This window comes from Lolium perenne, chromosome 3 (genome assembly GCF_019359855.2).
Source record: "Lolium perenne isolate Kyuss_39 chromosome 3, Kyuss_2.0, whole genome shotgun sequence".
Classification (NCBI taxonomy): Eukaryota; Viridiplantae; Streptophyta; class Magnoliopsida; order Poales; family Poaceae; genus Lolium; species Lolium perenne.
The window spans coordinates 182,251,411-182,270,155 of NC_067246.2; the positions used below are offsets into that span (position 1 = coordinate 182,251,411).

The 18,745-nt window shown below is 47.5% G+C and overlaps 2 protein-coding genes across 3 annotated transcripts; one reads left to right on the top strand and one right to left on the bottom strand.

The window, feature by feature from the left end:
• Positions 1-5,625: 5,625 nt before the first annotated feature.
• LOC127342783 (protein PIGMENT DEFECTIVE 338, chloroplastic) lies at positions 5,626-10,065 on the bottom strand. 2 transcript variants are annotated; one of them, XM_051368791.2, is made up of 8 exons: positions 9,412-10,062; positions 9,203-9,277; positions 9,056-9,127; positions 8,870-8,950; positions 6,826-6,923; positions 6,271-6,396; positions 6,064-6,112; positions 5,626-5,976 (listed from the first exon to the last, which is right to left on the bottom strand). In XM_051368791.2, exons 1-8 carry the CDS (start codon positions 9,985-9,987, stop codon positions 5,779-5,781), a joined length of 1,275 nt encoding a protein of 424 aa, XP_051224751.1. In that variant the 5' UTR covers positions 9,988-10,062; the 3' UTR covers positions 5,626-5,778. The 2 variants fall into 2 exon arrangements, with proteins under 2 accessions (XP_051224751.1, XP_051224752.1); XM_051368792.2 differs by having other exon boundaries at positions 5,891-5,976; positions 6,064-6,104; positions 9,412-10,065.
• A 46-nt stretch (positions 10,066-10,111) lies between these two features.
• Positions 10,112-17,181, top strand: LOC127342784 (uncharacterized). The gene is made up of 2 exons (XM_051368793.2): positions 10,112-10,363; positions 16,872-17,181. Exons 1-2 carry the CDS (start codon positions 10,241-10,243, stop codon positions 16,977-16,979), a joined length of 231 nt encoding a protein of 76 aa, XP_051224753.1. The 5' UTR covers positions 10,112-10,240; the 3' UTR covers positions 16,980-17,181.
• The last annotated feature ends 1,564 nt before the right edge of the window (positions 17,182-18,745 follow it).

Genomic DNA, 18,745 nt, shown 5'->3' on the forward strand with positions numbered 1-18,745 from the left:
AAATTAATGCAACATGCAACCACCATCATTCCAAATGAAACACAGAGCTAAGCATCATAACCTACATAATAGTTCAACACACAACATAGATCCACACAGATTCAGTAATTAAGACCATCACTATAGTAGATGGTCTGACAACTCAGTTCAAAAGCAAACCAAACATTGTTCAACACAACACGCAGCAGTAGTTCCAACATCATAAACCAAAAGCATATCTACAAAAGCATCCAGAGCAACCACCATCCACAGGAACTAGGCTTCAAGCATCCTCCATAGTAAGCACCAAGAGAAGCCCATGATGCTCTGCCCTAATCTGCTTGGAGGTGCCAGTTTGGGCTAGCTCCTCGCAGTGCTGCCTCAGGCTATTAAGCTTGCCATCCCTGGCCTTCACCTTGTGCCATGGACAGAAGTACTTCCCCCTCTTCTTGAAAGGGAAGGCCCCAGCATCCAGCTTCTGCAGCAGCTTGGTCTTGAAGGATCCAATGTTCCTGCTGTCCACTGACTCGGATGAATCCTGGGAGTCATACTGCACAACAACAAAATGTACAAGTTATGCTTACAGATACAAACCAAACACAATGAAATACATGCAATGGTACAGAACAACTTGTATAGCTCACCTCCAGGGAGCCATCTGAATCCTGCAACTCCTCATATGGAGCAGGGACAGGTGGAGCAGGCACTGGTGGAGCAGGCACTGGTGGAGCAGGGACAGGTGGAGCAGGCACTGGTGGAGCAGGCACAGGTTCTTCCTCCTCCTGGATTGGAGGAGGGACAGGCTCTAGCTCCTGGATTGGAGGAGGCACAGGCTGCTCCTCCTCGCGCTTCCGCTTCCTGGAACCTTCACCAGCCTGCATAGAAATAAGATAAGTCACCACAGTAATCACCTTAAGAAAAATAACATCCAAATACTATGCATACCAAATAGATCATCTTAATTATTCTTTCATTATATCTTATGTATACTCCAAACTACCAAGTATAAGGGAATTATATTTATAGTTACATTATGCTAGCACCTAGCCTGATCATGCTTTCATTATACTATACACTACAGGACCCTTTCAATCATAGCACAGTAATCCCATGATAAATCCCCACATTAATCTCAAAAGGTTAATGTTCTCACATTATTCTAGCTCATCAAAATTAGCTTGATGCTTACATTATAATTTTGCAATATAATCAGCACATACTAAATAATTTACAGTACAACCGTGTACATAATTTAAATAAAGGAAATTTCCAAGTAGCAGTACACAGGAGGATAATTCTTGACAGTCTAACTGAGATAGATGTATATTGTCTGCTCTGTTAAGCAATGCATCAGAACTGCAATAAGTCAACAAGCTTCATTTTGCTAATTGGTAGTGCCCCATCAGTGCTAAAATTTCCCTTGTCAAATAAGAAAGGAAGAACAAAATTCATTTTGTTCTTATTGGTAGTGGCCCATCAGTGCTAAAATTTGCTACAGAGTTGCATCACTTTGTCAATGATAACTTTGCAAACATGTATGCTCATACAAGCAAGTTATCTATCACTAATTTTGCTAATTTCAAGCTATTTGTACCAGGCAACATATGAATATCAAGCTTTCAAATGTAGTTAATGATATCTTAATCTAGATAGGAGTTGACAAAGCATTGAATAGATCAATTTAATATTTCTGCCTCAATAATTGTGAGTCTACTAAAATTTAAGTTAATTCTTATGTCACCAAATGTTACTTGTAACCAACATTGCAACTCATAACTAGCATAAATCAGGAAACAAATCAACAATACTGGTATTTTTCTCACTTACAACCCATATTGCAATTCATATCCACCATCAATCACGAATCAAATACAACGGGCTAGGTTATTTATTGCATTCACAACCCAATATAAACCTACAAAAATCTCTGTTGCAACAAAAATCCGATCATAGGTACCAACTATTTCTTTGTTACATATTAACCGGCATAGCAAGATATCTCTACAGCAAAAGGACTACGCCCAAGATCCATCGATGTCCAGCATTTAAAAAACATACAAAAATCAATCGTTCTTCCTAGGTCATTCTCATCTCCAAGGCACTCCCCCCATGCATCTGTACACCCATGCTAGCCTCGTAGACCCGCTTAATCGAAAGCAAAAACAAGGGACAGAGAACTTACCTCCATCTGCATGTCCGCCTGCACCTCACTGACGTCGCCGGCAGCCGGCGCAGCCACCAGATCCGCCACCGTCTTCACCGCCGCGGAGGATGAAGCCTCCTCCACAAGATCCGCCGCCACCTTGACGGCTGCGGCAGCATCTCCGCCCGCATCCAGATCGGCCGTTGCCGCCACCACCGTGCCGACGACCACCGACCCGATGATGGAGGACTCCACGGCGGTGGTCCTCGCAGCGACCGCCGACCCTCCAGCACCGCTTTCCCCTCCAACCGCCTGCGCCGATGGATCAACCTCCACCACCGCCACCGTCTTCACATCGTCCGCGGCAGCTCCCCCAGCTTCCATCGCGTACGGATCTACTGGATCGCCGACGATCTAATACCTAAACTACCGGCGGGCGGAGTGAGGAAGAGGGAGGCGGGTTTTTTGGCGGAGTGAGCGAGAGGGAGAAGATGGGGAACGGGGGGAAATGGCAGTGGGCGTGCCAGACGGAAGGCTTTTATATTCCCCGACGATTCCGCTCCCTAGCCACGTCTGACTACACGTCACCGACACCTCCTCTTCCTTGCCACGTTGCTGGCCACGTCGCAAACCGTATACGTACAGAATACCGTACAAATACATCCGCGCGGCCCGCTATACACAACACCGAAGGGGTATCGGGTAAACTTGACCGTCCATGTGTTTTTCACCCCAACGTCGTTGGCTGGGGGGGGGGGGACACCGGAGCACAAAACGCGCGGTCCCAAACCCGTTGGAGATGCGATAATAATCTGGTTCTCTCCTACTCCTATGGACTGATGGACACTTAGGATGTGTTTGGTTGGGGATTCAGATTGCATGGGTTATGGCCAACCATATTTTGCCGGGCCACCCCATTCGTCTGAGTGTTTGGTTGTCTGAGTGGAGCGAAACGAGTTTCGTGTTTGGTTGTCTGAGTGGAGCGAAACGAGTCTCGTGTTTGGTTGTTTGAGTCGCCGCCTCGGAGGACCTCCGCGCTGCCGCCTGCACGGCTCGACGCCGCCTCCTTCCCGCGCCGCCGCCGCGCTGCTCCGGCCGCCGCCTCGGGGAGGCACGCACCGCCGCCGCGCCTCTCCTTCCCGCGCCGCCGCGCGCTCCTTCCCGCGCCGCGCCTCTCCTTCCGCGCCGCCGCCGCGTCGCTCCTTCCCGCGCCGCGCCGCTCCTTCCCAAGCCGCCGCGCCTCTCCTTCCCGCGCGCCGCGCCCGCTCCTTCCCAAGCCGCCGCCGCTCCGCTCCTTCCGCGCCGCCGCGCCGCTCCTTCCCGCGCCGCGCCTCTCCTTCCCGCGCCGCCGCGCGCTCCTTCCCAAGCCGCCTCCGCTCCTTCCCGCGCCGCGCCTCTCCTTCCGCGCGCCGCCGCCGCGCGCTCCTTCCCAAGCCGCCCCCGCGCCGCTCCTTCCAGCGCCGCCGCCGCGCGCTGCTGGCCGCCGCCCTCGCGCTGCTCCGGCCGCCGCCTCGGAGGACCTCCGCGCTGGGACGACTCGCGTCGGGTCGAGGACTCGAGCGAACGGAGCGAGTCCACTCGCGGGCCGCGTGATTCCACCGATTTTGCTGATTCGCCCCATACAGCATATTTTGGGTATATTCCCTCCCTGGCCGCTCCGCCCCCTACCACTCGCGAACCAAACAGCGGGCGAACCGGTGCGACCCGACGCGAGTCGACCCAGCTCCCCCAACCAAACACATCCTTAGCGTCCCGTTCCGTACATGCGTGCTCTTGTGATGGAAGTATGGAACTCACAGACATAGCCGTGCAGTGATGATTGATTGCTTGCCTAATGCCTAGTTTGACAGACGGATTGAACTGGTGGATCTCACGAGTTGACTGGTCCTGACGGGGTCAGTCCATTCACAGTCTGATATGCACTGATCTTCCTCTTTATTCTAGTACTCGTAGTACTAGCTTGCTTGGCAGCTGGGCCACAGCCCACAGCAAAATACCATTGCTCGATTCACAAGTTTCCCCTCTTTCGACTAGCATGTGACAATCTATGTTTAGCTTGCATGACTTTTTGTTGTACGAAAATGAATGACTTTCTTAAATCTCAATCCTCCGGAAATTCACTGATCTGAGAACATATGCTTTCTTTACCTAAAAAAACAAACTAAAAAATAAGAAAAATACTTTTGCCCGTTTATCTGGACATTTGTTTTACAAAAAAAAACGATTATTTCGTGGCTTAGGTAAAAACACAACAAGAAGCACTCCGGACAATCTTTATTTTAGCACCAAATTTGTCTCTTTTACAAAGGCTATACAAAGTGTCTATTTTTCTTGAAACGATTTTGTGAATATATATATAGGATGTGGAGATGACACTTGTGGAATGGTGGAGGGCGACTTTGCGGAATGGTGGTCGCTGGTGGTGCGGACCGCCCCTCGCCAGTTGCGCAAGGGCCCTTCGTCGTAATCATGCTCACAGCATGGGGGATATGGAAGCACCAGAACGCGACGGTCTTCGACAACGCGCGTCCCTCGGTTGCATCCTTATTCAACGACATCAAGGCCGAGGCGCGACAATGGGCGGACGCGGGAGCCTGGGTCTTCGTCAGCTTCTCCCTTAGTTTAGCTAGTCGGGTTGAGTTGTACGGTGGTGTTGGTCCTTTCTTGGACTTGTACATATAACCTTCATTTTCTATTAATGCATCAAAAGGCTTTTACGGCGAAAAAAAAGATGTGGAGATGACACTTTCTTTTGGATTTTTCTTTTAACATTTACAAATATGATCAAAATGCATTTTTTTAAATAAAAGGAGCATATGCTCCACCGGAGAGCCAAAACCCAGTTCATGTATATTATATGATGTAGCTTCAAAGCATGGATATCCCAGATGGAAGGTCTAAAACATGATGCCAATTGAGATACCATGGCAGCTCGCGAAGCTCTTTCGTAGTTCTTTTTTGTTTTTCCGGAACCAGTTGAGATTCCGTGGCAGTAGGGAGAGTAGACTTGTAGTGAGAAGCTGCCAACCAATTTTTCTTTCTTTGGCATCCTTCTATACAATCGATACAACTCTCCATGGTGTATTCTTGAAAATAAAACATGATGGCAATCAGCATAATGGGATGGTTAAAGAATAGAAATCGACAAGAATGAGAGCTCTGTTACGTTACTGCCAAGATCCAAATACTACTTATATACCTGTGTGTCGCTAACTTAAGTTTTCTCTCCAAGTAACGAAGTTAGCTTCTTCAAATAGATAGGATCAAATATGCCGTTTTGTTCACCAGGGAGCTAGAAGCAGCGCAACCAGGAGATCAGACTTTGCATTCAAGGTACACCACAAGTTTTACCATGAATTTAACTTGGACCACAATCAAAATAAAAAACTCGCAGTCCTGTCAGAAAACAAAGGTTCTTTTGTTGGCGTTATGGGTTGAGGCTGCCTGTCCATGCTCAGAAAGCCTGTCCTTGTTTGGTTATGGAAGGTGCTGTACCTGTGCACTCAGCAAGAACCATTACTATGATTTTATTTCAGGCCATCAAATGAAGATCGACCTTAATATGTTTGTCTAAGGTGCTTACATACATTCTGCTCTTTGACATGAACCAAATTCTCTTCACAACATCCAGTGCGTGAAATGTACAATAGCTGCAACTATGTTTGAACATTTTCCTGACCAGTCTTGCCATGCATCAGAAATTTGAACCATTTCCAGTTTGCATATAGTGTAGCTTCCTTATCAAATGGAATAGTTTCCCCTTGAAGGTCATAATCTAATTCAGTGTTCCGAGAGACAACTGGAAGCTGCTCCCGATACCTCTTTGCCATTTCCTCAGCTTCTGAAAACACCTTCTGCAGCAGCATAAGACATATGGTATAAGAAAAGATACGTATGACATAAATTGTCAAAGGAAAATAAATTGCAGTTCAGTCAATCACCTCCTTGTCTGAGAGAAATAAACCAGGAGCACTCTCAAGGTCTGCTATGCTGTAATTAAGTAGCAAAGTAAATGTAAGGAGTATACCATATCTGATCACAAAATCTCGGTAGAAACAACAAATAAATAATTTAGTTAGCTGGTATTATTACGATGTTTTCAAACTGTTGCTGACAACTGAACAAGTCCAATACACTGCAAGGTATACCTGAGAGCAATTTTGTCAGAAACATTCGACTTGATCACCAGAACTTTCACCTCATCATTTACATTTAAGATGTCACTTACTGACAAGACCTGGCCTCGACTAATGTTGGAGATGTGCAGTAAGCCACTGCATAAGAGTAGTTGGATACACTATTATTACTTTCCAAAGAAAAAAAGGCACCGTCTTATTAGCTTATGATTGGCTGCACAGCAAGGTTTTAAATCGGGGTTCCCGGTCCTGTTGCAGTGAGAGGCAGAGGAGGAGAAAGCTTTCATGATCATGCATTTTTTGTTTATTAAGTATCAGCTATATGTAATGAATATCTCATAAAAAATATTGTGCATGCTACCATCAGAAATTTGCAATTGATATAAACTAAGAGTATTTAGAGTTTCGTTAATACTTCTTCGAATTGGAACTAAATTAATTAAACATAAGCACAGCAAATATGAGAGCAGACAAGAGTAAAGAAAAACACAATTCATCTTCAGAAATTCAAAGGTAACTGATAAATGTAGGAAGCAGGAGCCTGTGTTGCAGCCATTCATCTCGTACCTTCTGTTGGTTCCAGTTATCCTAACTTGTGCACCATATGGAAAAATCTTGCGTACACTCCCTTGTAGAAGAGCTCCTTCTTTAAGATATGTCATTTCCTGATGATTGGGTGTTCAGTATATTACTATTCATTGTTGGTACATGTCCAACAGTGTTATTAGAATTTGCAATGAAATGGAAATAGACATGCTAAATCTACTTGGGCACCAAATGCAAGACCTATGACATGATAACTAACTAAGCTTGGAACAAGAAGAAGGTCCAGAGCTCATGTCCCTGATTTATAGTTCTGGAGTATGCAACTGAATTACATTGACAATTGATGTGAACCTGATGCAATTGACTATTCAGTAGGGATGACAGCAGGGACATTCCCCAATTGGTACAGCTTTCTACCCCCAACCCTAGTTAGCAAACAGGCGGAGTTTCTCTGTCGCCCCAACCAGGGATTTAGCAAGGTCCGGAATAGCTACAGCACTAAGTACTACAGAGTCTCAACCAAGCAAGGGTAGTGAAATACAAAAAAAAATGTTAGGAGACATTTGAGCTCTGGCATTTTGCTAGTTGTTTTCTACAATTTACAGGTATAGGAACTACAAACAGAACAGAGTTTGAAATACACACTTCCATAATAATTATCCATCCGCTAACTATTATAAGGTGTTTTAGGTTTTCTCGGAAATGTATGTATCTAGACGCTTTTCAGTGTGAATAAGATCCTGCGTGGATTCCTTTGGGCTGGTAGGGCGGATGCCAATGGGGGACACTGCCACGGCAACTGGGCGCGGGTGTGTAGGCCGCTGCGGCTGGGAGGCTTGGGTATCCCAGACCTTGCGCGTACTGCCATCAGCCTCAGGGGTGAGGTGGATTTGGAGGATGCATACTGATCCCCTGCGACCTTGGCGTGGGCTGGACATGCATTTCTCGAAGACGGAGCTGGATGTCTTTGCGGCCTCCACCTCCATGGTGGTCGGCAACGGTGAATCCGCCCTCTTCTGGGAGGACAAGTGGCTGGATGGCAGGTCCATCAGAGAGATGGCGCCGGAGGTATACGCTCTAGTGCCGAAACATCGGCGGAAGACACGCACGGTCCGGGAGGCGTTGGCTGGACGAACCTGGATCCCCGACATAGTTGGTGCACCGAGCACCCTAGCATTGTGGCAATACGTTCAGCTATGGGGCCGGCTCAGGGACACCCAGCTTGGGGCGGATCCGGACAGGCTGGTTTGGCGGTGGACGACGGATGAACAATATTCAGCCGGTTCCTGATATGACACCCTCTTCCAGGGGGCGATCATCTCAGGTTCATGGAAGCTTAACTGGAAATCCTGGGCGCCGCCGAGGGTGAAGTTCTTTATCTGGTTGGCCTGCCTTGACAGATGACGGGGGAGAGACTGGCACGGCGCGGCCTTCCGCATGCGCCGAGATGCCCGCTCTGCGACCAATCTGTCGAGACCATGAGCCACCTGCTCATAGGATGCTCCTTCTCCAGGACGATTTGGTTTGAGGTTCTGTCGTGGATCCGATCCACCTCAGGCCCTCCCACGGCCGAGGGTGACTTCGCGGAGTGGTGGTCGCTGGTGGTGCGGACCACCCCTCGCCAGCTGCGCAAGGGCACTTCGTCGGTGATCATGCTTACGGCATGGTGGATTTGGAAACACCGGAACGCGGCGGTCTTTGACAACATGCGGCCTTCGGTGTCATCCTTGTTCAACGACATCGTGGCCGAGGCGCGGCAATGGGCAGATGCGGGAGCCCAGGGTGTGCGCCAACTGCTCCCCTAGATTAGTTTTTCTTTTTCTTGGGTCGAGTTGTACGGCGTGTTGTGTCCGTCCTCGGACTTGTACATAAACTCTTCTTTATCTATCAATGCATCGAAACGCAAGGCTTTTGCGTTTTCGCGAAAAAGACGCTTTTCAGTGTGTAAGTTCACACATTTTGGTCCATATATAGTCTACATTGAAATATCTAAAACATCTTATAATAGTGAACGGAGGGAGTAGCTAAAAATTTCTAGCTTGCGAAGCCAAGTCAGTGCACAAACCCATGCTTTCTTCTCACTAATTATGAGGTCATTAGTCTCCTCATCCAGCCTTATAACGCAAACACGTATGCTGCGACCAACCTGTTTGCAGAGGCAGCCAATTACTTCAATGAAGAATGAGTAAAAAGCTTCCAATTCTTCTAGTTAACAACGATGGCCAGGCACAAATATTTGATTATTCCTTACTTTGCTTTTCAAGTCTGTAAACGTATTTGTCCTGTCCATGAGCTCGAATTTCGGAAGGAATGCTCTCAGCCCCTGAAATGAAGTAGAAGCAAATCTTAGACCTGATCTGAAACACTGCAATTGTACAGCTATTGATTTCTTTATTACCTCAATTCTTGTAAGAAGTCCACCAGTATTCCACTCGTAAATTTTGACCTCAATCGGTTCGTCAAGTTGCATAATCTGTCTAGCCAAGACAACATTGTATCAGTGTCTCATGCTTTTCAGATCCCCACAGAGCAACGGAGCTGTGCACTCAAACTCATGAGTGTCAGAATACATCAGACGGAAATGGACATTGCGAGAAGGACAAAAACCTGCCTGGCCCGGTGCCATGCGAGGCGTCGAAAGAGCCGCCTCGCGGACAGCAGAGGCCGGCCGCTGAGCGTGCGGCCGAGCACCTCCGCGAACACCACCGTGCCGGGCGCCACCAGCGTCCTGGCCCCGCGCTTCTGCTCAACCACGGCGGAGGCCGCGACGACGCCTACGCTCCCCGGCCGAGGCGGAGATGCTTCATCAGCTACGGTGGGGAGCTCGGCGCGGCAAAGCGGGAGGAGCTCCTTGGTGAGGAGCGTGGCGAGGCGGTCGGCGCCGACGGCGACGTCGAGGCGGGCCTCGGTGCCGGACACAACGACCCCGACGGCGTAGTCTCCCGACTTCGGGTCGTAGTGCCCGCCCACGCTTTCCGTGTCCTTCTTGCCGGCGTTGAGGAGGCGGACGAAGCCGGCGGAGAGAGCGGCGTCGACCTGAGCGGAGGCATCGGGTCGGGCCCGGGCCAGGGTATGGGCCTGCCTTGGTGCGAGGGCTCTGGCGACGTTATGGAAGAGCTGCGGCTTGGGGAGCGCGGGAGGCGGCGAGACGGGAGGGAGGAGGCGGCAAGACGGCGGCGGCATCTTGTCAGCGGCGGCGGTGTGGTGTGGCCGTCGCGTCGCGTCCAGGCGGTTACTTTATCCGGTTAATATTAACTTTTGTTTTTTCCCTCCTCGATTGGAATTTGTTTTCTCCAGGTGGGCTGGGCCGAAAGGTCCGAGGCCCAGCTCGTATCCGCTCTTTGCCATCGAGCAGCAGGCAAATCGTCAATCGTCGGAGCTGTCTGTCGTCTTCGTCTCCGGCGAGCAAATCGGCGAGGAGGGAAGAAGGGGCAGGATGGGTTACCTGTGGCGGGTCCGGCTCTCGTCGTTCTTGGCCGGCGCGGCGACGGCGTCAGCGGCGGGGTTCTTCCTCCTCTACAAAGACCACCTCGTCGCCCGCGCCGCCATCGCCCAACAGGTCAGACCCCTTCCCTACACCGCCTCCTGCCCTTTCGTTAAGCGACTGTAGCAGGGTTAGGTAAATTCGCTAAAATCTGGTTTCGATGTACCCAATTTTTAGGGTCCATGGAGTAGTCAATTTGGTTGGCTCCCAATAGCATTTTGAATCGGTGATGAATCGTGATCTGGTCTGTATGCGGCGGCTGGTTAAATCACTAACTATCTGCTGCTAGGTTAATTTGTTTTGTTGCACTTCTCGATCAAATGTCCATTTTAATACCCGCCTAATTGAAATGAATGAACCAATCAGTGAAATCACGGTCTGGTGATGGTAGATGCGGACCAAGAACGACTTGTTGTCGCTCACAGGAGAAATACGTTTTGACAAAACTTACAGGGAAATCGTTATGGAGCGGATACTGTACAATAAATTCATGCTTGCTGGCGAATTGGCCCTGATGATTTCAGATATTAGTATTATCTAAAGTGAGATCAATGTGATATGATAAGAAATTATCTGCTGTATCATTTTATTTTAATGCAGTTTTCCACGGATCTGCCAGGCCTTTATGTTATGCCCCAACTATACTCTCAATTTGTTATGGCTATACAAGAGGAGATCTCAGAGTAGCAATAGAATTTCATAGTAGGGACAGTTGAGAGGATCCCCCTTGAAAACTGCTTGCCCCCAAGCCTGTCAACTAGAAGAGCCACCAGGATCCTACAACCGATGTACATCAGCAGACAGTCGGTGCAGCTTGTCGGTAGATGACTGTTGGAGTTGCTTGCCGGTAGGGTGTGTGAACCAAAGCTCTAAACAGAGGGTCTTACACGGATCCCCTGGCAATGTGAGCAACGAACTTTCCACACAACACACAGCCCACTTGATCATCATGCTTTCGCCACTGAGCACCCATTGGATACACGTATACATCCCAGGGAAGAAACGGCCAAAGGCACCAGTTCACACCTGCTTGTGGAAAATGTTTGCCAGCTGTAGGACCAATTGAACGCAGGAAGATCATAAAAGATGTAGTCTCTGTTAGCTCCTACCCATACTAAATGTTGGGTGCAGCCTTCTCTCAATCTCTCAGCTCATTCTTAGTGGACACACACATGAGCAAGGAGAACAGGGGAGAAACTTGCTTGAGCAACAAATGCTCTTTCACTATTATATAGCAACATATGCTACATCTTGGCTTACAACTTACTCTCCATATGGGGTGCCTCTCCTTATATAGAGGCTTTAAGTCGGTGCTACAATAACCGACCTAGACAACTAATGTCTAGTTGGCTTCTACTAGTCAAATCCAACTTGGAGACTGCTAGTCAAAGCCAACTTGAAGACAGCTGCACACAACTCATGTGCCCTGTTCTCACACACAGCAAGCACACAACCTACGTGTGCTATTCACACTACAGCCTGCACTCAACCTACGTATGCAGGTCACACCATGACAAGATTATATTTAGGCTAACAATCACCCCCCTAATCTTGTCATCTTCTTCCTTGTCTCCAGGATCTCCTTGTTCAACGGCGACCAACGCCGCAACTTCTTCCTGCCACTTCATCTTGAGACGCGCACTTGGCTGCTTGATCCGCACATACCGGCCGCACGCACAACGCGCTCCAACACGCACAACGCCGCAGGCCTTCAACAGATCACCAACGCGCTCAGACGCACGACGTGGACCGGATACATACAAGCTGGGCACACCCGCCATGGGCACACCTAGCCACCCTGGCTACCCACAAAAGCTAAGAAGCTCAAGTCGGCCTATGCCAAACAGATGGCTCTTCGAGGAGAGACCGGCAGCTCCGATTCTGAAGACGAGCCTCGGAGAGGGGATGCGCAAGACAAGTGCCGAAAAAGGCCTTCACCGGACCGCCCCTCGAAGGTCATCGTACACCGCCCTAGGGCAGCTTCGACTTCGCAGCAAGAGGAGACCACCACGAAGACATTCAGACACGCCGGAACGGAGCCAACTAACATGACCTTGCCGCAACCAAACCTTGGTCACCACCATCGTCGTTGCCTCTCAAGCCTCCACCCGGAACACCCGCCATGGCCACGTACAACCTAGATGCGGAGCAGTGCCGCCAAGGCCTGCTTGTCCTCTTGCTGAGACTGCGGCGTCCTCGATTGCGTCCCAGAGCGATGCCGCCTGCAGGTTCACCTCCATCACCATGGCCCAGTTGGTGTAGTCTCCGTGCTTGAGCATCGGGAAGACGAGGCTCGTACCGCCGCCTCCGCCGCTAGTCATCTCGCGGATCACCTCCCGCTGTACCACGACCTCGCCCCCGCCGTGTCGCACCCTGCTCCGTCCCCGACTTGGCGATCGCCGTCGCTCGTTTGCCGGAGGAGGGGTTGCGGACGCACGCCGCTGCTAGAGAGGTGGTGGTGTCGCGGCTTTTCGACGATCGCCTGACATCTCCCAACCCGGTGCTCTAGTGCTGGTATGAGGCCGCTGCGCCACGGCCGCCGCAGCCTCCATACTGCTGTGCAGCGCCTCCATGCCGCCGTGCGCCTCCATGTCGCCGCAGACTCACCGCTTGCCATGGCCCCGAACCATGAGGCTCTGATACCAATTGTTAGCTCCTACCCATACTAAATGTTGGGTGCAGCCTTCTCTCAATCTCTCAGCTCATTCTTAGTGGACACACACATGAGCAAGGAGAACAGGGGAGAAACTTGCTTGAGCAACAAATGCTCTTTCACTATTATATAGCAACATATGCTACATCTTGGCTTACAACTTACTCTCCATATGGGGTGCCTCTCCTTATATAGAGGCTTTAAGTCGGTGCTACAATAACCGACCTAGACAACTAATGTCTAGTTGGCTTCTACTAGTCAAATCCAACTTGGAGACTGCTAGTCAAAGCCAACTTGAAGACAGCTGCACACAACTCATGTGCCCTGTTCTCACACACAGCAAGCACACAACCTACGTGTGCTATTCACACTACAGCCTGCACTCAACCTACGTATGCAGGTCACACCATGACAAGATTATATTTAGGCTAACAGTCTCAGCTGAAAACCCTGTTGCTTCTTCGATCCTGTTAACCATCACAACCAACAACTTGAGATGGAGCACTTGGAGAATTGGAGTACCCACTGTTTTGTCGATGGCAACATCTGCTGGTGTAAGTGATGGCCGAGGGAACATCCTGGCTTGGCATATGTGCTGCAATATGTCCAGACTCCATGTGACGGTGAGCTCAAACCACGGAGAACAAACTGCAGACCAGCCTGGTAGAAACATCAATGCAATTGCCCATATAGGAAAACACATTCATTGGCCAACCAATAATTTTTGTATTGTTGTCTTCCATATAGGTTGTAGCTCATTGAGTTGATTTGCTAGTGCCCCGGTGTCCAGAACCCAACAGCTCACCTTTTGCAAAATAGAACCATTCTTCTCGTGACCAAACCAAAAAAAAAAGGTAGGCAATTCTTGCATAGGAAATATAGGCAATGTGCTGGGGTTCCACTCTGTGATGCTTGCCCAGACAATACTGGTATTTTTCTCATGAGCTTGCAGAGCAACACTGCCCACACATAGCATATTCCCATGTTAAGGCTTTGCATGCGATGATTTGAATGAACATGCCTTCCTGGAGCAAGCAATGGTCTGCATTTCTGCACAATATCCTTGCCATCACAGTATCAACCAAATTCATTGCAACCAACTCAGATAATACCCCTTCTCTAATCAGCTGGTTGGGAACGCCTGAATTCCAAGGTAAAGTGATCTATACGCTGAGTATAGACTAGACTTGATTACCTGCAGAGTATCGTTGTTTCCTGGACTGACCTACTATGCCTTGGACTCAACACACCTTGCCTCCATGGTGTCAGATGTAAATTACCAGGCATGTCGTGGTCATGCCAATGCTGACGGAGCTGAAGGAACTCAGACTGCCGGGATGCACTTCCTCTAATACTTGGTGCGCTTGCGTAGATCTTCCCTACGAGCCAACTCCAGATGGCCTGTCGGTCTTGCATATGGTTGTTGTCCATGTCTGAGAAGCTGATTCCAGCACCTGTTCAGCAGGTGGCATTGATGCGTGCGGCGGTGAGGTAGATGATCTGCACACACCCTCCACCCCTCCTGGATTTCGGCTTGGTCAAAGCAGGTAGTGGCAGGCTGGCAGCAGCCAGAGCAGGGGGTTGTGCTCATGTTTTCTTCTGGTATATGAAGGCGAGGTTGACGTCGAAGCTTCTGGTGGACGCGAAGACACTGGCAGGAACCGTGCCTCCATGTGTCGTGTAGCTCATGGACGATGCCTTCCGGAGAGACCATGGTAGCGGGTGATCCAGCAGTAGTCTGGGATGATCCGGAAAGTACAATAGCGCACGAAGGGAGACCATGCCCACAGTGATGTTGACTAGGCTGGATGTTGCTGACGCCTTGGTGCAGCTGGAGTGGTTCAAGTTTGGTAGGTACTGTTGAGTCGGCCATGTTGCTGGGAACAATTACAGCAATGTCGGTTTGCCCAAGCATTTCGTCAAGCCCCTCACGTGCAGGAAGGAGCGGTGCCTTCTCTTGCACCAAAATCATCATGCTGCTTGTCGTGGTTGCAGGCAGCGGTGCAGCTGCAGTACCGATGGACTCCAAGCCTGCCATGAGGGTATTCGTGTCTCGCTTGGCTCTCATGCCGTCGCTGTCGATGGCGGGGACATCTGTCGAACAAGTTGGTGGGCGTAGGCATGTCTGGCTTGTGGATGCCTACCTGCTGTGTGGTCCAGGGTGGCAAGCTCTCACAGATCCAGGGCTGACCGTGGAAACAATCCCCGACTGCGCAGACGAGCCCACAGCCTCAACGACGCCGGCACCAGGTCTGAAACCCAACGTCGAACCATTGGCGGGCACTGCATGGTCTGGGCTCCTGGTGTAACTTGTCGCCGCTGTCCGTGAGTTCTTGGTTGACTTCTGAGCCCATAGGATGCACCGGAAGGCCACTCATCATGGCTAGAATCTTCTGGCACAGTACAATGCATCGATCGAAAGGATCCATGGCGGTGGAGAACAGGGTGGTTGGCTCTGTTACCAAATGTTATGTCCCAGCTATACTCCCAATTTGCAGTGGCTATACAAGAGGAAGCAAGAGGAATTTTCGGAGTAATAGGGGTAGTTGGGAGGGAGGATAGGTTTACAGTGAGGAGAGGTTTCAGAAAGAGAGAAAGATATATGACTTCAGAGAGTTCATCTTCGTCGCCTTCCTCTGCTCCAGGGCTTGCCTTTTTTATAGCTGCACGCCTGCCAGCTTGGGCCATCGACAAGCCCAAAGTCCATCGCAGCCCATATCGCAGTACAGTCCGTTGACACTTTATATACTGAATCTGCATATATTTGTTCCGTATATTAAGGTCATCCACAAAGGGAGAATTTTTTACAAATATATGCAGATCCACAAAGGGAGAGTTAGTTGGCTCTCCAGGTCATCTTAGTGTCTGGAGTAATATAACTACTATAGGTTGGGTATTAAGCTGACTCTGTAAAAAGAGATATCACTAAATGTGATGGCCTACAAAGGCAAGTCAGTTCTATTCTCTCTCTCCTCCACATCTACAATTATCCACGTGGCAGGATGAAGAGTCACCTAATCTCGTACCTTTGTAGATGCCCTAACCTATTTGCTGTGTCACATGTTTGTTATCAAAATATGAACCATATATGGCTGTGGCCGTATTTAAGCAATTATCGCGTCGGAGATAGCTTGCTAGTCTTGGTACTTTCCTGTGGCGTTTATGGCATTTGATATCTTGTACTAGACCATTGAACTAGTTGCTAAGGTTAGTCGGGCTTTCATCACAGCTTCACAAAGATGATAAACCTTACATTGTTTAGCAACATATCTTATGGGGTGTCACAAATTCCCAACTAGGGATTTTTACAAAGGGGGTTAATGTGAAGGGGCTCCTGTGGTTTCAGTAATGGTAGTTGAACCTGAATTTATTTTTACACTTATTTTTCTTACAGGAATCAATATTTAAATAAGTAAAATTAACCATGCCATTCTGCTTTGTGGACTTGATTCTCTTATGGGGTAGTTCTGCTGTTTTTTTCTCAAACAATCACCAAGTGCGCACCATTTTGTATTCGGAGAAGCCGTACAGCGAGTAGGAAAAAAGAAAGAGAACCAGAAAAACTAACAAAGCTTATTAAAAAGCAAGAACAAGACGGAAAACCAAAACCAGAAAACAAAGAACCCCAAACTGTACAGCTAACCTGCTGATCAAGGGAGCTGATCAAGTGGTATAGAATGGGGTACTTCTTGTTGTTATGATGTTTCTGCTTTATGTTGCAAATTATGATGTTTCAACCATGTGATGAATTAGCTACTTGTACCTAACTACCTATGTTGTGTCTTGTGAGGATTGGGAAATTGAGCATTACGAGGATACATCACTGCTCATGAGACAGAACATCTTAAATACTTTGAATCAAAAGTACCATGGGACCTACTTTGCTAGTTTGGCTGAATAGTAGCTGAGATTTTATGTGTTCACTTCCAGGTGGAGGACGTCAAGAGGATTTCTGAAAAGCACTATGAAACCCTGAATCATCGGATCATAGCAATGGAAAAGAGAGAAGAATCAGCTAATAAAGAGGCTTCTGATTAGCTATGCACATTGAGTGCATATGATGGTAATCAATCTGCCAATGTGTTTGTGGTTGCTGCATGAGTTTAACTAAAGCATTTGAGCTCTACATTTTGTTGTTCAAATTGTTATGAATCTTCAATGTCATCTTCATGGCTTTGTGAGATGAGCAGATATCAATAAACAACATTTTTGTCATTAACAAGCCAGCCTATCTTGTTTATGTTGGCGATATGTCTTTCATTAATATGTTCACATTTGATATAGCAAGATTGCACACAGTTTTGGTCTGTGTGTTAGTTTTGAGCATTTCATCAGCTTTCCTGTGGATTTTATCAAACATTCGTGACAGTGAAATCCCGAGCATGTTCTCACGTGATGCCATGAACTTTTGCAAATGATTATTTGTTTTTGACAAGTATGATTGATACTCCCTCTGTCCTTAAAAAAGTGACATATAGCTCAACCGTTTGTCCATAAAAGACTGTACATCTATCTTTCCAATGCACATTAAAGTACCAATTTTTTTGTCTCTCATCGCACGGTAATCAAACCCAATAACATTTAGCATATATTCTTCTTGTTTTGTACATGCACTTAGTTTATTGGAAGAATTAAAAAATATAGCTTATTAGAGGTGGAAGAATTAAAGAAGAGTGGGATGTTGGTTTGCATCTTTCTAATATATTTTCTTCATAATTTATCTTAAAAAATCCGCATGTACATTTATTTGTAGACGAGTAGTATGTTTTAAGTATTGGATGATTAGTTCTATTTTTTTGTTTGTATAACAATTGTTTAGTTACTCGTCCAGGTATACCACATGGTTTGGACGATTGGTTCTATGTCATATGAAAGATGGCATGTCTTGTATTTTTGCGTGGAGCAATCATTTAAACCTTTCTCACTGTCCAGTTTTTCAGTAGCAGATAAGGTATGAATGATGATGAGGGCTAGCCAAAAGCATGTTACGGGCGATTCTATTGGGTGGTCAACCGCTGAAACCTTGCAACACGGTCACTTTCTAACTAAGTTTTATTTTCCAGATTTTGCAAAATGACAAAATACGGAATCGGGCGTTTGTTTCATTCCTCGCTCGTTCCTTCCCTTTCGCTCATCCTTTTCCTCTTTTCCTATCTGTTTACTTTGATCAATTCCCTTTCCCCATTGTATATATCCCTTTTGCTCGTGAACTTTTACAATTTCCTTTATGGGACAGCAAAATTTCAGGGCACAAAAAAGGGAAAGGAGTAGCATGAACTAAAAAAATCCATTTGCAACAAGAATGAACTACCACTTTCAACATGAACTAAAGTACTCCGTAAGTTATTTTTGTACAGTTCCATTATTCCGATGAAAATTACAAAGTCTGAAAACTAAAAAAAAAATAGCAGGATTTCAGAACAAAATGAACTTGTACTTTCATCATGAATATAAACGGCTGCATATTTTGCACTATTCCCTTTTATGCCTCTGGCATATTTGAACTACTGCAAAATAGATATTTTCAATGAGAAAAAAAATCTCAATTCCAATTTTGGGACTAGAATTTTAGGGTAAAAAAAATGGGTGGGACGTGGCATAAACAAAAAATCCCACTTTCAACAAGGATGAACTACCATCAATCGGATTTTGTGAATGAACAATCACTGCAAAGATCAAGGATAAAATTTTATACATTAGATTAACTCTAATAAATATAAGTAATCAGAGTTTGTGTCATATAAAAATGGCAACACTGAACAGTATGCTAATAGCAAAGAACGAAGATTCCCAAAACGATAATA

Coding starts and splice junctions, on each gene's coding strand:
- LOC127342783 (XM_051368791.2), bottom strand. CDS start 9,987: ATGCCGCCGCCGTCTTGCCGCCTCCTCCCTCCCGTCTCGCCGCCTCCC. Junction 8,951..9,055: donor TTACAGACTTGAAAAGCAAA/GTAAGGAATAAT, acceptor CTCTGCAAACAG/GTTGGTCGCAGCATACGTGT. Junction 5,977..6,063: donor TATTTCTCTCAGACAAGGAG/GTGATTGACTGA, acceptor ATGCTGCTGCAG/AAGGTGTTTTCAGAAGCTGA.
- LOC127342784 (XM_051368793.2), top strand. CDS start 10,241: ATGGGTTACCTGTGGCGGGTCCGGCTCTCGTCGTTCTTGGCCGGCGCG. Junction 10,364..16,871: donor GCGCCGCCATCGCCCAACAG/GTCAGACCCCTT, acceptor GTTCACTTCCAG/GTGGAGGACGTCAAGAGGAT.